This window comes from Salvelinus fontinalis, chromosome 9 (genome assembly GCF_029448725.1).
Source record: "Salvelinus fontinalis isolate EN_2023a chromosome 9, ASM2944872v1, whole genome shotgun sequence".
In the NCBI taxonomy this organism is placed as follows: domain Eukaryota; kingdom Metazoa; phylum Chordata; class Actinopteri; order Salmoniformes; family Salmonidae; genus Salvelinus; species Salvelinus fontinalis.
The window spans coordinates 35393385-35412439 of record NC_074673.1 but is presented as its reverse complement, the minus strand read 5'-3'; the positions used below and the strand labels follow the sequence as shown (position 1 = coordinate 35412439).

At 42.6% G+C, this 19055-nt stretch overlaps 1 protein-coding gene across 5 annotated transcripts in view; it reads left to right on the top strand.

Annotated features, from left to right (window-relative positions):
• The window catches only part of LOC129862482 (myocyte-specific enhancer factor 2A-like), a 125844-nt gene that overhangs the window by 97828 nt on the left and 8961 nt on the right, over positions 1–19055 (top strand). For 2 of the 5 annotated variants that reach the window (XM_055934202.1, XM_055934200.1), the window contains exons 5-7: positions 6512–6646; positions 8616–8841; positions 16055–16239. In XM_055934202.1, coding sequence (XP_055790177.1) covers positions 6512–6646; positions 8616–8841; positions 16055–16239 — 546 coding nt within the window. Of the gene's footprint in view, positions 1–6309; positions 6445–6511; positions 6647–8615; positions 8842–16054; positions 16240–19055 lie in introns of all 5 variants that reach the window. The other 3 variants (XM_055934199.1, XM_055934201.1, XM_055934203.1) reach the window with 2 other exon arrangements.

The following is a 19055-nucleotide window of genomic DNA, read 5'->3' as shown; positions in this document are numbered from 1 at the left end:
TAGGGCCCTTGGTAATGGCATACAATACATACAGCCACTAGATAGAGTGCCCACGAGAACAACCAACAGTTCCTTTTCCCCCCTCAAGTGAAATCTACAGCACCAAAGGAAAAATGGGAGCATACTCACACTGAAAGACTTGTCTCTTAAGATGTTATATAAGAGAAATATATTTGTGAGCAGATAAAAGCCTTGCTATCAGCCGCCTCCCCATGCTGATTCTCAACTGCCTTCACACTCAAAGAGGCCCTTTGATAAGCACATTAGATGGAACGGACTGGACACAATGGTGATGTCATGAGGATTAGCATGCTACCTTGCTTAGTGCGGCAACAGGCACAACAAGCTCATTCACAGCAGTGCAGAATGAGCAGGGTGGGGATGAACGCTACAGAAGCAGAAATAGTTACACTATACATACTTTATATAGACTAGAATACAATAATAATGTCTCTTAAAGTATGATCTTGGTGTATGTTCTGTGTAGCTACCTTTGCACACTGAAAGACACGGGCAGTTCAGCCTCTACCTGCCTTCTCTCCACATTTGAGAAGTTTGGCTTTTATAGCAGCATTTACTGTCTACTTCCAACCTCCCTTTTATTCAGGTACAGTACATGAATAAGTGAAACGTAAAAAGCTCTTGACACAAGTGGGGGGCATTGGAGTGTAATGGTGTTCTATCCAAGGCAGACTGTTTCAGTGAAAGAGGTTCACAAGGAACAGGGAATGTAGGTGGCTTACGCAACAGCTTCACAACAGCCTCAGCTCCACTTTATTTTGAACTCCTGAAATGATGGTGGCTTCAGTTTTGAATGTGTATGGGGCTATGATATAAACTCTGCGGGTGACGTTAAACTCAGCCAATTGTAAAAAATACCCTGTCAGTCTTTTGAGTGTTACATTCATGTTTATTTTATGTGACATAAACGCTGATCTTTATAGAACACTATACACTATAGATCACTATACTCTATGGTGGGTGAAATGTAATATAATGTAATATAAAAAATATAAAGATTTTTAAAAAAGTACAATTGACACACTGCTCCAAAAACTCCTACTCCTGTGTATGTTTGTGAGTTTCAGCTAAATGAACAGTTATTGGCACTATGGAGGAGATGAGTGATGCAGGTACACTAGATGTATGTCGGTTTGGCATACAATACTAAGAATGGAGAGACACATTTCAAGGCCTGAAAAGCAGAAAGCCTGTTCTCTTACTGCTAAATTCACACACTCACTATGATGTCCTGCTGATTTGATGTCAGAATCCCAGACTAACATGTTTGGTGTATAGAGCCACATTTCTATCAATCCAGGTCTGGATGGCTGTGAGAAAATAACTGCTGGCCTGGTTCCCACTGAACTTTATGAGCCTCCACGGGCCTTGTGAGCAGATTACACAAGTTCACTCGTCACTACTCTCTGACTGCAGCCCCGTATACAGACAGACCCACCACCCCCACCCAACCTCCATTATAAATGTTGTTGTTGAAAATCTCTCTGTTCAACTGTATTCATACCCCTCCAACTTTTCTTTCTTAATAAGCATAAACCACACAGCTTGACATGACTTTTGAAAATTCGTTTCAGAGCTAGAATTTGAAAAGCAATAGAAGGGACGCTTGTTTTATTTAGGATTTTGTTTACCATACTTCCCACCGGGCAAAAACTGTCTGAATCAACGCTGTTTCCATGTCATTTCAACAACAACAAATAATTGTGATGACATTGAATCAACATAAGATAATTTCATGTTTTTTTCCCACCCAACTCTTAACCTAAATGCAGTGACATGGTGAAATGTTTTGTTGATTTCACGTTAGTTGACAACTCAACCAAATGTAAATCAAAACTATACATTGAAATGACATCTGTACCCAATGCGTTCAGAGTTGGTTGGTTTTGTTTTCTAGGTTTTGTGTAAGATTTGAATTGCTTTACCAATACTTTGATATATTTATATTATGGAGTAAAATCCTTGGCTGGGGGAATGTTTGATGGCCTTCAGGGTTCCATGTGGCCCCTTCTAAGGCCATGTCGGTGTGAGACTGTTTGGGATTGGCTGTGCCGGGGAACCAGGGCCTGACAGGTGTTTGGTAGAGAGACACCTGTTTGGCCATGTGCTGATTTAGTGATCCATTTACTGGGAGCTGCGGGCAGCGTCTGTGGGACACCCGAAACATGCCAAGTCATTTAAGGAGGAATAACGGCCATGCTGTCCCAGACCTTCACTCTTTAACATGCTCAGCTAGGAGCACCTCGAAAGAAATATTCACTCTTTAGCATGCTCAGCTAGGAGCACCTCGGAGGAAATATTCACTCTTTAGCATGCTCGACTAGGAGCACCTCGGAGGAAATATTCACTCTTTAACATGCTCAGCTAGGAGCACCTCGGAGGAAATATTCACTCTTTAACATGCTCAGCTAGGAGCACCTCGAAGGAAATATTCACTCTTTAGCATGCTCAGCTAGGAGAACCTCGGAGGAAATATTCACTCTTTAGCATGCTCAGCTAGGAGCACCTCGGAGGAAATATTCACTCTTTAGCATGCTCAGCTAGGAGCACCTCGGAGGAAATATTCACTCTTTAGCATGCTCAGCTAGGAGCACCTCGGAGGAAATATTCACTCTTTAGCATGCTCAGCTAGGAGCACCTCGGAGGAAATATTCACTCTTTAGCATGCTCAGCTAGGAGCACCTCGGAGGAAATATTCACTCTTTAGCATGCTCAGCTAGGAGCACCTCGGAGGAAATATTCACTCTTTAGCATGCTCAGCTAGGAGCACCTCGGAGGAAATATTCACTCTTTAGCATGCTCAGCTAGGAGCACCTCGGAGGAAATATTCACTCTTTAGCATGCTCAGCTAGGAGCACCTCGGAGGAAATATTCACTCTTTAGCATGCTCAGCTAGGAGCACCTCGGAGGAAATATTCACTCTTTAGCATGCTCAGCTAGGAGCACCTCGGAGGAAATATTCACTCTTTAGCATGCTCAGCTAGGAGCACCTCGGAGGAAATATTCACTCTTTAGCATGCTCAACTAGGAGCACCTCGGAGGAAATATTCACTCTTTAGCATGCTCAACTAGGAGCACCTCGGAGGAAATATTCACTCTTTAGCATGCTCAGCTAGGAGCACCTCGGAGGAAATATTCACTCTTTAGCATGCTCAGCTAGGAGCACCTCGGAGGAAATATTCACTCTTTAGCATGCTCAACTAGGAGCACCTCGGAGGAAATATTCACTCTTTAGCATGCTCAACTAGGAGCACCTCGGAGGAAATATTCACTCTTTAGCATGCTCAGCTAGGAGCACCTCGGAGGAAATATTCACTCTTTAGCATGCTCAGCTAGGAGCACCTCGGAGGAAATATTCACTCTTTCTTAGGCGCGCATGATTATGTCCTCATTTTAAGGGATGTTGCATTTCAGGACATCTCTAATCAGAGTGATCAATATTTACTTATGAATCCATCTCTTATGGACAATGACCTAGATATGAGCACTCGTTGTTAGGCTTTGTGTTGTTTAGTCTCATTGCAACATGTTCCATGGTTTGTTCTGAATGCTGAGTGTCCCTGGCACTGGATGTTTCCACTGGCCCCTCTCTGAGTGATCACGGCCAAGGACCCGAGGGGTGCGGCTGGTTGGAGGCTTGTTGTGGAAGTGCTGCCTGCTGCCCTGCCCATCTCACACAGCCATGGCCGACCAGCCCAAACCAGCTATTCCCATAATGAGCAGGTTGGGACTTTAATTTGCAGGTCCCGATCAGATCTGTGGCAGTCTGGTGGAGAAAGTGCATAGTTTCCGTAGTAAACACAGCCTTTACGGGAGCCTAACTAAAGAGCAGCCTTAGTAAACAGGAAATGAACCAGGAAGGTGTTTTTTTTTTGGAGAAGAATGCCCCTGCTCTGTACCACACCAAACACAAGTGCATCTAACTGCACATTTACACATGTTGTGTATCATTCACAGGGCCGGCTCTAGGCATAAGCGACATAAGCAGTTGGTTAGGGCCCCCGGCCTATAAGGTAACTCAGTTGGAGTCTCAACTGTTGAGAGCTAGAATAGTAGAATACACAAGGTGCAATTTCGACATTTGATTGTGCATCAGCAGTTTTTCTCATGTTATGTTAGTCACTGACAGTCAATCAATTAATGCATGTCAGCATTTTTTTTTTAGATTGTTAAGTTAGTCTAGCCAGCTATCTAAACTTGTAGTAATCATGGTCAAATTATCGCCCGGGCACGAAGGGCACTTGCCCAAGGGCCCTGACCTACAGGGGGCCCCCAGTGATGTTGTTAGTCAATCTCACTCAGATATCATATTAACAATGCATAAGTCATGGCAAAATGTGTAGAATTGCAGGAAACTAACTATGAAACATATTTTTTTCCTATTCGCCATTCAAAACGGGGGCCACTAAGAAAATTGCCTAGGGCCCCCAAAAGGCTAGGGCCGGCTTTGATCATTCATTACTCATGAGACTTTCTCTCTCTCCTCAGCAACACTGTCAGACAGATATGACTGATGAGATTTAGGTACTTTTCAGAGTTCTCCTGCTTAAGCTTTTATCTTATACACCATTTCATTATGTGCCTAGACTAGAGTAGAGGGTCGTTTGATTCAGTACTGGTCAATTTGCTGGGATCAACTGAGCCTTGGTAGACAGGTACATTGTAACCAAGTTATGTTTCACAACATTTCAAGCCTAGGAAATCCAACAGTAATGTGTCATACAGAGCTCGTCAGCATGTTGGTAGCTACTGTAAGCAGGGTTGGGTAAGACACGTTGTTAGATAGAGATCAGCCGAGACACCACTGTACTGCCAGAGAGCTGTCAGAAGACGCCAGCTGCTGCTGCAACGACCATGAACACACACACACACACACACACACACACACACACACACACACACACACACACACACACACACACACACACACACACACACACACACACACACACACACACACACACACACACACACATCAGCCAGTGCGTTACCTCCAGCACCTCCAGGGTGATGGAGACGGAGGCAGAGACTAAGGGCTCATTAGTGTCTTTGGGCCCAACTACACTCCCTCACACTGTGACCTCTCCATCCAGAGGAGTCAGTGGCCTTGCTGTAGACATCCGGCTCAGAGGCAGCCCGGAGACAGGGGAGGTCACAGCTCTGGACCTGCACCAGCCTGCTAGGGGAACCTGAACAACACACATATAAATTAAGCTTGATTTGCTCTGACTGGCTTGATATCACATGCTGTCACGAGCTGTCATCAGCTCATGTAAGCACCGTCATTCAGACTCTTAACGAAGCCAAAGGAACCACTCCTCTGATAGAAAGTTACCACAAACGCAACACTGGTTTTATTTCCTTTGTTTTATAGTGTGGAATTCTTTTAAGATGTAAAACTAATCTCATTGGACTTCTATATCACAACACACCACACTGTGTGCTCGTTCCTCTTACAATAATCGCTCCATTTCATGCTCTAATAAGCGTCTTTGACCACATATAATAAACTATTTTATTTGCTACATTACTTAACATTGATAAGATCCTGCGAGTGGCAACCATGCAGAATTAAAGTCTGCAACGGTTTGAACTGCTGCTCTGTGGGATCCTCTTATGCCGGGGTGTCTTCCAGCTGGGTGGCTTATGATAACTGAAAGATAATGAAATATGTATTGAAACACACACATGCAGCAAGAGAGAGGGGAAGATAGAGAGGGAGGGAGATAGGGAGGGAGATAGAGAGGGAGGGAGATAGAGGAGAGAGAAAGGGAGGGGTGAGAGAGACAACGAGAGAGGACAGAGAAAGGGTCAGAGACAGATAAATATTTTGTTTCTCCCGTGCTGAAGGTCTCTAAATGATGAAAGGATAAGGAGTGATATTTCAATTTCTCTGTCATTGTCAACCATTGCATAGGAGTACAGTACTTGTATCGTTCCCAGCTCACACCAGCACACTGGCAGGCCAAAAAAGAAGAAATTAATTCAAAATATGTTTTATTATTTATAAATGTACATGCTAGGGCAGGTTTATTATAATGGTTGCATTATGAATAATTAAATTATTCAATAAATTTGCGTCTTGACTTTATGCCTTACATGTTTATATTTTTGACAATAATAACATAATAATAACAATAACAATATATTTTTGACAATGTTCATGTTTTGTTCTGGGAACAGGTTTGTAGGGGATGTATTATAACCTAGCTAGACAGAGAGTCATGTGGTAGTCGACTGAGTTTCCTGCAGTATACATTGTGTGTGAATTGTGCAATTTTATTTCAGAAATTAAGAAACAAAGGCCATAATGACCTGTGTGCCAGTCCTGATCCAGATGACTGTTTTGGGCACAGCCCCCTCATGGACGACCGTTTCGGCAAACTAAGCGAAGAGAGTGATTTAATGTACAAGCGCTGTGGTGTAAGTACTTCCTCCCTCTCCTGCCATTTTGTGTTGATTCCTGTTTTTATGTTGATGTTCACTACAGGCGCTAAACAAGAAAGAACACAGAGGCTGTGATAGCCCGGACCCCGATGCCTCATATGTCCTCACCCCTCACACAGAAGAAAAATATAAAAAAATTAATGAGGAGTTTGATAATATGATGAGAAATCATAAAATCGTAAGTAAATGCAATGTTTTTGCTGCTTGGCTTTGTGGCACAAAAGATTTTGACCTTTTGGTTTTTATTTGTTCTTATTTGTTCATTATCCCCCTGCAACCTCTGTCAACTACTATAAGCAAACATGGACTATTCAAGCATAACCTTTTTTCTGTTCATTGGAAATGTAATTGTTTATTTTGTTGATTTGTACTGCAAGTTATTTTTTGGCACAGCCTGATAAGATCACATTGTTGTTGATAGGTTTAACCTTTTCAAAGATCTTTTAGAATTATCACGTTTCTTCACATTATTTGAAACATTTGAAAACTATATGAAAAGGAAAGTGCATTTTTTTTATTCCAGAGGAGAAGCTTCTTTATTATCAATGTACATTTCCCCCTGGAAAAAAAATGATTCCCATTCTGGCTTAAATATTGACTGGTTCTCTAGCTTTGGTGATTGATGTTTTTTCCCCAAAACCCAATTTTCACCCCCAAGCAGATGTGAAAATTGAATCTCTTTTTGTCCCACAGTGGCCAGATCATGTGACTGGGGAAATAAAAAAATGTTTATCTCCCCTTTGCTCATTGTATGGTCTTTCCTGGTTCCCCATCTCCTAGTGGGGTGTCCTCCATTCACCTGGGCAAATCATACACTCTTAGAAAAAAAGGTGCTATCTAGAACCTAAAATGTTCTTTGGCTGTCCCCATAGGAGAACGCTTTGAAGAACCCTTTTGGGCTCCACGTAGAAGACTCTGTGGAAAGGGTTCTTCATGGAACCCAAAAGGGTTCTACCTGGAACCAAACATTGTTCTTCAAAGGGTTCTCCTATGAGAACAGCTGAATAACCCTTTTAGGTTCTAGATAGCACCTTTTTTTCTAAGTTCCCCATCTCCACTAGGAGATGGGGAACTAGGAGAGACCATACAATAAGCAAAGGGGAGATCTTTTTTAAAGTGTACAGTCCTCCTAAAGTACAACATCAGTGGACTATCACTGCATTTTCCAGTCCTTCATCAAGCTACTACCATTACACAGAGCTTTACCTTGAGACAAGAGTGATCTTATTGCGGGTGGCAATCATAGAATCCTGCATAAAGTATAGTGCGTCAACTGTTGTTTTCTCTAATTCTGACATGGAGGGCACCACTGTTTGCAATTAACACACTAATAATATCACTAACTGACTGCCTCACTGGACTATGCTGAATGGAGTGGTCTCACCGTCAACAGTCACTCTCACACACTGTGGATAGTTAGCACTGCACAGACATGGAGTAGAGTAATATTAACGTCAAGTGATTATAACTCATCATTCTTACTATACGTTTTTATCCAAAATGCTTTCATATTGTTGGAAATTACACAATTACACTATCCTGATTAAAAGAGAAAACGTTGTTTTGCAGTGCTGACTATTACAATGCAAGACTGAACACCTGGTACACAGCACTGCTAATGGGCATGTTTTGGAATATGTAATGTTTTCAGTGATGTGTAATGATTCTATATAGCAAAATGATTGTTTTGTGCATTTACAATAACATAGTGTTAATTTATACATTTTTTGCAATATTATTTATAAATATATTATACATGCTTATGACAGTATCATATGTACTACAGCAATTTTTCAGATTCCACTTTAAAGCATATTATTCAAGAAAGTTATTGTTTAATCCCATTACAAACCAAGGGTATATTTATTTGTGGTCATTTCTTGGCCATTCAGACTAATGTTGTTAATAGAAGTGAATGTGTAAGAGTGTAAGATACACTTTTATAAGCAACCTGGATTAGGAACATGAACAACTTGCCAGCTGCAGTTGGTTTGCCATCAGTTAATAGGACTGCTCTGTTAACCATACCAATATGATTGATGTGGCACCATCACAGATGCCATCTCTGCCGTCTCCTTCCCCCTGTGACCCTCAGCCCAGTGCCAGGTCTTTGATTCTCCCCATGTCTGTGTGTTTCCCTCCTGTAGCCCACAGCGCTGCCCCAGCAGAACTTCTCCATGCATGTGGCAGTGCCAGTCTCCAACCAGAACACCATGTCCTACAACCCAGGAGGCTCCATGAGCAGCCAGGCCCTGGCCCAGGCCACAGCCTCTCTGAGCGACAGTGGGATGCTCTCTCCAGCTCAGGCCTCCTTACACAGGAATGTGGGCTCCAGTGGGGGCCAGCAGAGGCCCCCTAGTCAAGGCAATGCAGGTCAGTACTGTTACATTTCACCGTTTGTTTTCTCTCACTACAACTGACTCTACATGCATGGTGGTAAAGAATCAGATCTTTATCCACCAGTTTCACTCTTGGTCTTCCAGATATAACTTTCTCCATATTTGCCTGATATAAGTTTGCAATGGGCCTATTTGCATCTAGTTTATTATGAAAAAAAGTCCCACATATTTGAAAGGATCTTTCATGACTCAAGCAAATGTCCAGTGGTGTCAGTGAGCTCATGTTACCACTTGTTTACCGCTCATGTTTATAGTAATGGCTGTACTATTACTCATGTTTGACACCTTTTTAAGACTTGTATTGCTCACAGGAAGTGGGATAACCTAGTAATGTTTTGACACTATAGCTACATCCTCTGTGTTGTGCAGAGTGGTCTGTGCATTCAGCCAGCCCATGCCTCAGCAGGATGCAGAGTTCTGTATGGTAAACATAGCACTATGCTTGAAGTCCATCTGCATTGGAAATAAGTAATGTATGGCTTTTGTATTCATTTCAGTCACATGAAAAGTGGTAACCACAACTGCAGCATGACCACCTAGCTGGGTAAAATACAAGTTCTCTATTCTCTGGGGAGCCACTGAAACAGCAGGGCAGTCTTTAGCCTTATTGCCATCTCATTCACTCCGTTTACAGCTGAATTCATGTGCACTTTGCCTGTAAAGTACCTACTGTACCCAAACACATACAGTACTGCTGTATACCTATTCAGTGGGTAGATTCACAGGTAAATAATATTCTGCTGTTCAGTTCCTTGTACTAGGTTATTACCTTAATATGTATACAAAAGCAAGGCTACTGGCTGGTGGTGTTGTGGTCAGAGTACTAAAGTGTGGACCTGAACATGTCCCTATGGAATACTGGCATTGTTGCCTTAAAGAAAACACTTTGACTTAGGGCCATTCCTTGACAACTTTGACTTGGATGACTGCACAAAGAAAGGACAGGGCCAATGGCCCACTCGCCATAGAACCAGAGAGAATGCATTCCCTCTCACTGATAGCTCCCAGTAGTGGTAGAAGTGATGGAAGTTGTATGCTGTTGCATGTTGTTTCCATGTATTCCACTATTAAATCCTAAACATTTCCAGACACCTCATATTATGCTCCACGGCAGTGGATAACTGAGAGAATGACCCCAGCCTCTTTGGAGGGATTAAGTGCAGCTCTTCCCTGATCCCTGTGGCTCCCAGCTGAAGGATACAGATGGTTAATAATATAATTTTGTGCATCTCATTAGGGGGCATGCTGGGTAGTACAGACCTGGCAGTGCCGGCGTGGCATGAGCCCCAGCCCAGCGGGTACAGTAGGTCCTCCAGGAGGAACTCATTAGGTCTCTGTGAGGGCCCAATAGGCCCTCACCTCACTGTCTGTGGCTCCGCCCAATAGGCACTGTCTGTGGCTCTGCCCAATAGGCCGTCACCTCACTGTCTGTGGCTCTGCCCAATAGGCCCTCACCTCACTGTCTGTATACATGTACATGTGCCTGCGACATGGTCATCGACGGCTTTTGTCAGATTCTTGGTCATTTATTGCATGCGAGTGGACTGTATTTGTTGTCTATCTGTGAATATTTGGAACATTGAAGGCAGTTAGTTAACATGGTCTTCATATCCATGTTCTAGTGATGGTACACTGTTCTTACTGTATAGCAAGACAGCCAAGCTGAGTGTCTGTTCTGTCCTCAGTACCCTGACAGAGATGCTGTATGTTCAGTATATTATTCAGACTGCAGCTAGACAGGTTGGTGTAGTGATTGCATCCAAAGCTCCAAAAGTCAGTCCAAAGGGACAGATCTTTTTTGCCAATGTGTTCCAAAGAAGAGGCGTAGATGGTTGAGTACAGTAACAGAGGAAAATGGCAGCAGCTGCTAATGTCTGGCCAACCGCTATGGTGACACACAATCAAACCACCAAGGACACCAGGAAGGTCACACGTCCATCTGTTCCTCCTGGATAGTAACAGATCAAGACTGCCTCTTGTTCTCAATCGGCTGCTCACTTTGTGTCGCTCCAAACATGTTTGTGGTACAAGTTTTGTTTGGGGTTTAGGGATAACAGCAGTCACTATATATTTTCTTAGGACTATCCTTTCATTGTGAACTTGTTTGTGCCTGAAAGGGTTAACATATTAAAAGGTAGGGTTCAGGCGGCAGATTCTCTTTGGAAGGTAAATAAACACAGTGTTTCCTTTAAGACTGACACCTCCATCCCACCCTCCCTCCTCTAGTTTCCTTCCCTCTATTGACAGGTGCATCTGTTTTTCCCAGTACCATGGCAGCCCTTATAAGGCTGGAGAGAGCCTGCAAGATGCCTAGGCCAGCAGAACCCTGGAGGTATTCCGGCCATGACATCCCTCTAAGTCCTCTGTACACAATGACCGGACAGCCTGTCATGACTGCTATGTGCTGTGTGAGAGGCAGAGGCAGGTGGACGTTAACCCTCTACCTACCAGACAGGCCACTGTGTCTCATATGATATAGTATTATGATAGTAGTGAAAATACATTATGGAATCAACAGAAGCTATATTTAAAGCTATAGATTATACATTTAATTATGTCCTGCTTTGTGAGCCTAGATATGCTGGGTATAAGTTTGAGTCTGTGGTTGGTGAGGTGATTCGATGCTTTCAGTCAGGGCTGAGTGAAATATTTGGTCTGTCTGTATTTGGTCTTTGGCAGTGCTCGGAGTCCTGTCCCTGTGCTGGGTAAGCGGTAAGGTTGTGGGGTGCTGTGCCGCCCCCATGCCAAGGGAGGGGTGTCAGCCGTTGGCACAATGGCAGGAGACTGCAGCTGTTGTTTGTACCAAACTGGGTAGAACCGCAGACACAGACTGCTTGGAAGAGAAACCTCTCTCTCTCCAGTGCTGCTGTCAGATGGCCATTCCTTACATAGCTCTGATTTTTCACAAGCAGCAGCTATTGGGAGAGGAGAGGCCTTTTGCACCAGTTCTGTCTTGTTGCTCGCTCTCTTTTCTCCTCCGGTGGTGTGGCTTGATATCGCCACTAAGAGGGGCTTACAAGCACGGAGAGTGTCCTGGGAAATGCTCCGGATCGCTGATTAAGCCTAGGGAATGGCAGCACTGATCCAAACCCTAATCTCATCTGATATGCCAGCACTTGTCCTCAGAAAGAAAACTCTTTCTTCATATTGACGTACACCGGAAAAGTGCAAATGAATCATTTTGTCCATGGACATGACATGGCATGTCATTGCACCTTAGCTTTTCTCTCTTCCACATTGTGGAAGCATATGAACTGTAGCTTGAAAGCTTTTTGGAGCCGTTTTCATAGTTTCCTTTCTGCAGCAGTGTGAAGGAGGTCTTTACCACATGTGATATGAGTTGACTATATGTGTTCATTAAGAATGAACATGAGTCTGGTTTCAATCTGAGATCATAACAGGATTTGGCAGCTGACAAACTAACACATGAACGTGTGTTTCTGTTAATACACCACATCTTACGTTGAGCAGAAATGAGATTTTCATACAGTCATTTCACTCCTAGAACATTACAGGCACCTCGGGTAAATGAGGCTCTGCAGAGGGGTGATGTTCATTTAGCACATGAGTTGCATAAAAGCCAGTGTTTAAGATTAAATAAGGGGGAAGGGCTCCACTATTCTTCCTGCAGTCTTAGGAAAAAAAGGCACCTAAAAGAGTTATTTGGATGTCCCCATTGGAGAACCCTTTGAAGAACCTTGTTGGTTCCAGGTAGAAAGGCCCATTTGCTTCCAAGTAGCACCCTTTTTGGTTCCAGTGAGAACCCTTTTTGGTTCCATGTAGAACCCTTTCTACAGAGGGTTATAAGGGTTCTCCTATGGGGATAGCCGAATAACCCTTTTGGAACCCTTTTTTCTAAGTGTGGAGAGGTCTCACAGCGGCTTAGTCCCAGTGCTCTGCAGACATGAATCATGATAAATAATGAGAGTGGAGAGCAGTGGGCTCCACATGATAGTCTGGGACCAAGTGATCATGACATAAGCGTAGTGAGGGTCAGAATATTCACTCACAACATACAGTATTCTGGTTTTGCAGGCAAATTGTTGTAGCTGTATTTTAATTCTGTATTTTCAGAGAGCAGTTTTTGATAGCAATTATTTTTCAATTGTTCTGTCTAAAATGAGCCATCTGTTTTGGCTCTCGTTCAAATACCTAAACCTTGGCTCACGAGAAGGCTATGAACTTCTTATGCTTTGCTCAAACATAAATGATATGGATGTAATTAAAGCAACTCTGTGATATCATTTTTTATACCTAATTAGCAATCCAATGTGGAATTCTTTGTGTGATACAGTCACACTCCTCAATGCATTAGAGATGCTTTGCACACAGTTTCACTCTTTCCATGCTCTCTCTCACTCTGTTGAGCATTAAGAATGAGAGCTTGTCAGAATGTTAGGGGATGTGACTCTTCTCTCTCTTATGCAATATGCCTGCAAGCTGTGCGGATTCCTTCATTAATACTGGAGAGTTACAGGCTCTTAAAGAGCGATTGCAAGGGCTGTTTGTGTGTCAAAAAGAGTCTATCTGAACATATTATTCTTCTATTTCTTGAGAACCGTGGAAGCCGTTGTTCCCAGTGGATCACCCCTTCCAGTGTGTGTTTCTTCCATTAAGAAAGCATTCTAAACTGTATTTGTTTTTATACTAAAGGGCCCTCCAAGTGGAATATGGATTTCTTGGAACAACCAACTAGTGAGTGAGTGACTGCACTGCAGTCTCACAAACTGTGGCCCTGCTCTCTGTTTCCTGAGCCAAAACAATACCAGAGCACCCGCTAAAGAGTTTCTATCCAGGCTCATTAATGGACGCTATTATTAGAATTTGCTCTCTTTTCCACTTAATCTATTAGAAGCTCTTGATTCACATCCATTAATCTTTTCTCATTCATGTATGCATATTCTCTTCCCTCACTGAGACTCAAGTTCCTCTGGTGTTTGCCTAATGACAGTCAGGTCTGGTCAGTTCTGCATCACTTGCTCTTCAATGCATTCTAGTGAAAGCACAATTTAGTCAACAGAGTTTATTTTGTCTTACGTTCAGATGAAAACTAAATGTTTGAGTGGTACATACAGCCTCTTATGTAATCCTGCTCCCACGGTGGGCGGTGTTAATTATTTACAACAAAGAGTATATTTATTTACCCAAACACAGAAACTAAACATTCTACATGTTCTAGGTTCATTCACTGATGATTTGATGGCAGAAGAACCATTCTGGTTCAGATAACACACAGAAAACAAATCTGCAAAGATGTTTCTGCCAAAAGGCTTGTGTGATATGTACTGTAATGTAGAAATAGTTGTTCTGTCTTGTAATGGTGCCCCGTTTTAGTGAATGTTTTAATTGGATACTGGCTTCAATTATGTCTAAGTCTTTTGTTAATCAGCAATTTCAGGCATTATGCTCTGCACAAATGTACTTTACAATTCTGCATGTTGCTTTTGTGCACAACTGGCTGTAGGCTATGTACAGCTAGCTTCAAGGAGCATGTTTTTTCTCCATTACGCCATAGTTACTGCCTGAAATGCCTACACATTCACGTTTGTGAAACAACAGATTTTAATTTTGAACTGATTCCCTGTGATGATACCATAGGCCTCGGATGATAATCAGAGCTGTGTTGCTGCACCTTTTACAGTCAGGACCCTCCCCCTCCCAAACACCAGCCCAGATATTGCCTCGCTTGATTTGCCCACCCACCCCCACAACTTTTTCTGAGTAGAGCCGAGAAGAGAAGAAACCTCTGTGTGGAAATACACAACCAGGGTTTTGTCTTATCAGAAAATAATAAATCTTTCTCAGAAACAAAGAATTATAATTTAGACAGATTTATCACATTTTTGATAGTGAAGATACCTTCTTTGCAACTGTTGTTGACCCATGTGGTACTCGTCCTCCAATGAACCTATATTTATGTTAAAATATTAGATTTTCTTTGTTATAAGCAATAGCAGTGTCTCCTATTTGTAGGGTTTGAGTAATTTACATAGCTAATTATATGCGTGCACCTTAGTTTTACTGCAGTATAAGATGAAAGTGAGTGCTGGGGGCGATAGTAGCTTGCGTTGCATATGCTGTTGATTCAGCTGTGACATACCATTGTATGTCTCATAACTGTTTATTGTGGCCGTGTATTGTGGGGGTTCTTATCTGTAGCTAGAGAGGTGATTGTTCCATTATGTCACTAGGTCCTGCTTATCCTGTAGCCTGCTTGTGTTTCACTGGGCTCTATACAACACAATGGAGTGCTCAGTTACTTGTTGAAGTGTGACACTGATCTGTTGATGAAATACTAGATAGCATTGATTCTTTCATCCCTCTGTTTCTCATTATTTTCCAGATTCTGATATCCATTTTTTCAATGTTCTGATTCATCAGAATGGTTATAGCTGAATAATGCATCAAAAAGAGATATAAACTGCTAGTGCATTTGCAAATACTCTCACATTGATTTCATAGCATAGCATGTGATTGCATAGCATGTGATCATAGCATATATAGCTCACTTCAGCCCCAGTCCAGGCATTGTGCGACATGTACTGTACTGGTCCTTCTCCTGATCAGCTCTGAGATGGTGTCATTGCCCTGTGCCTGCTTTCACTTTGTTTTAGAACAGTTGCCACAGGAAGTGACTCTGGGTGGGGGGTAAACCAGCCTTATGACTCATTGTTCTGTAAATCTACCATTAGAGTAAAGAAAAAATGACAGTCCACACATACGTATATAGTACTACGAATACAGTACAATCAGTACATAGATAGTCTTGCATACTGTAGCTTGACATAGTATTCTCATATTGTCACACCAAAAAAGTACCATAACAATCCTTAGCAAACAGTTTTACCCAACTGTAATGGATTGCTATTCCCACCTTCAACAGCAGTCACAGTACATTTGTTAAGTGAATTGCTCCTCATCCCAGGATACAAGGAGTTGACTTTGATATCGTCACTCACAGCAGGAATGAAAGGCTCATCAATTCTGAAATGGACGTTGTATTTTGGTAAATGTGCAGGATAATTATCTGAGACTATTAAAACTTCCCAGAGGGTTGGGAACACTTAACGTTGCGTGCCGTGGCAAGCTATGCAGCTTTGAAATGGTGCGTTGGAGATTTGGCAGATGACTGTTGTTGTAGTGTCTCACAGTCCCATGACGGCTTCTGTCTCTGTCTCTCTCTGCAGGGAACGGCTTTGTCAACCCTAGGGGCTCTCCGGGACTCCTGGGCGCAACCAGCGGGAACGGCCTGGGGAAAGTCATGCCCACCAAGTCTCCACCGCCCCCTGGAGGGAACATGGGGATGGGCAACCGCAAGCCAGACCTGAGAGTGCTGATCCCCCCGTCCAGCAAAGGCATGATGCCCCCACTGGTGAGTAGCCTACAGTCCCCACTCCTCACTGCACATGAGCTGACTGGTAGAACACTGCGTGTATCTACCTCGGGGCTGCACCGATTTTGGCTTCTTTGTCCCTCACATGTGTGCAACAGAGGGAGTTTTATTTTCCCCCTCACAGGATTGTGATGGTATTATTGTGGTATAGTGTGCAATGTTGGAACTGTTTTGGAGCAAGAGAAATGGTCCTCCTTGCTTGAGGATACCAGTGCTGTCTGAGAACCTCGTGCTTCATTCCTGGTGGGACAGGTTTACTTGCAGCCTAGATTCACTTATTACATCAACATCAATCAGCGAGCTGCATTCGTTCTCATGCTGCATTTTTATTTGATCACCTACAGGAGCTAGATTCTGGACGGTGACAAGAACACAAACAGCACAGCAGCTAGCTAGGCTATACTGTATCTCTGAGGCCCAGGGGCCACATTTATAACCGTTGCGTACATTTTACAAAAATATTGTGTTGGCAGAATGTTTTCTTTTGCAGTGACATTTGCTGTATCTGACCATTTCTGAAACAATAAAAAATAGTTGTGGACCTGTAAACAGATCGTTTGAATTCAATACTGTTTTGCATTTACTTTTTCCCGAACCTAAAAATGCGCTGCCCGTGAATTCTGAAACATTGTCTATTTGGGAAAAAATGTAAACTACAATAGGCCTACTTACAGTGGTAGTCTACACATTTCAATGCGGAAGATCAACTGTCTGTTCACCTGTTCAATTCTACTGTAAGTTATAAACCGCGCTCCCTTTTGGATGCATAGAGTAAAAACGATTGAAATTATAATAGCCTATCTAATAGGCCCAATTATATGAGAGACGCGCATGGTCATTTTTTGTACCGCTACTTTGGTAATATGAACTCATCGTGGCCAGAGAAAGTGAGGAATTTATGCTGCAATGGTTATGATGTATATAAATAAAATACTGTTTACTCAAGAAATTTCACATTACAGTATTCAGACATCAAACGTCAATGGAAAAGGTGAGCCGTCTGTTCTACCATTAAGTTAAACTGCGCTTCGGATTTTTGTTATGAATAAGAGTGTCATCATACAGTATATTCCCCATTTTGCACATAGGGTAGTTTTTCACACAGAAACTGTGTAGTCCTACATATGGTCTAAAGATTGCGGGACGATAAGCACATTCTCAAGTCAAGTTACATTTTTATAAATGCGAACTTTTGCGTGTTTTGGAGCATATTCTGTGCGTACACAACATTTATAAATGAGGCCCCAGGTGCCTTAACAGTTACTCAATTATAAATATTGAAATTAGAGGCCCTCTCTAATTCTGATAATTAATGTGCAGAGAGCTCTGACCACATTGAGCATCTGAGGCTGCACTACACTGCCATGGCCATAAATCTAAATGGGAAGAAAAGGTTTCAGACATTAACCAGTCAATGACTCTTTACAACCTACAGTACATGTTGCTGGAGCTCTCAGCAATGGGAATTGCTCCAAGACACTTGTATGGTAAATATACCTGAGGTTACCATGGCGTGGGTACCCCTGATACATCTTCCAGCCTGGAGAAAGGGATCAACATGTGTGTGTTACCATGCCAACATATGGAAGTGGTAGAGCTCCCAAACCAAACCACAGAGCTTCCAGTGTTGGGGAGTAGTGAACTACATATAGTCCTTTAACTACATTTGTAGTAGCTTGGTGGTAGTTGAACTAAATTCAAATCTAGGTAGTGTTTTCAGTATTTAATTACTGTTTTGCCATGTAGCGGTGTAGCTAACTACTGGAACTACACAATACTTTTTTAAAGTAACTTTAGTTAAACTTTTTTTCCGTAGGGGTGGCATTAGTGTAGCTTAACTTCTTTCAGTGTGAAGTAATTGGTAGCTTGGTAAACTATCTTCTCAGAGTAGCTTCCACAACACAGAGATTCACACATCACAAGGACAAAGCAATTAAGGCTGCGTTTAGACAGGCGGCCCAATTCTGATATTTTTTCCACTAATTGGTCTTTTGACCAATCACATCAGATCTTTTCACATCAGATCTTTTTCCGAGCTGATCTGATTGGTCAAAAGACCAATTAGTGAAATAAGGATCATAATTGGGCTGCCTGTCTAAACGCAGCCTTAGTGTTCGTTATTAGAACTATTGAGCAGGATTACAATGTTTCAGACAGAGAGATTCCAGAAGTCCTGAATATGTCAGTAGCATTGAGACAAAAGGGAAGGCCTGCTCGGCTCTGCTCTGTCAGTGTAAACGCAGCGTTCCAGATGGGTTAAGGCAGCGTTGTGGGCTGGCAGGTCTTCAGACAGCCTGTCATTAGGCCATAATGGTATTAAATGAATCACATCTCAGTGTGACAGAGTGGGGATGAAGGCTTAATCAGGGGCCCAGAGTGTGAGCCAGATAATATCTTGTCGCCCTTGTCGTGTCTTCCTGCTGCTATTGATTGAGTGTGGGTATTATTAAGACAGTCCTGGCCAGGGCACAGTCAGTCCCTCAGCACAGGGAAGAAGGAAGAGGGGCTTCCAGTTAGCCTCTTGTCTAGCAGAACAGTAGGCCTCACATACAGAGACTCCTATAATCTACTAGATAAAACAAAAATGTGCAATATGCAGGTATCAATGTATTACATTGACTTGCACCTCATTGACTACTCTACTTTATACATAGCTACACATATTTGATGACATTACAGTTTGCATTGAGTTGACCTAACTAGTCAGTTTTAGTTTCTTGAACTCAGTTTTATTTAAAGTAAGTGGAGAGCCTTCCAAATGAGTCAAGCTATAGCCTCAAGATTGATGATGTAAT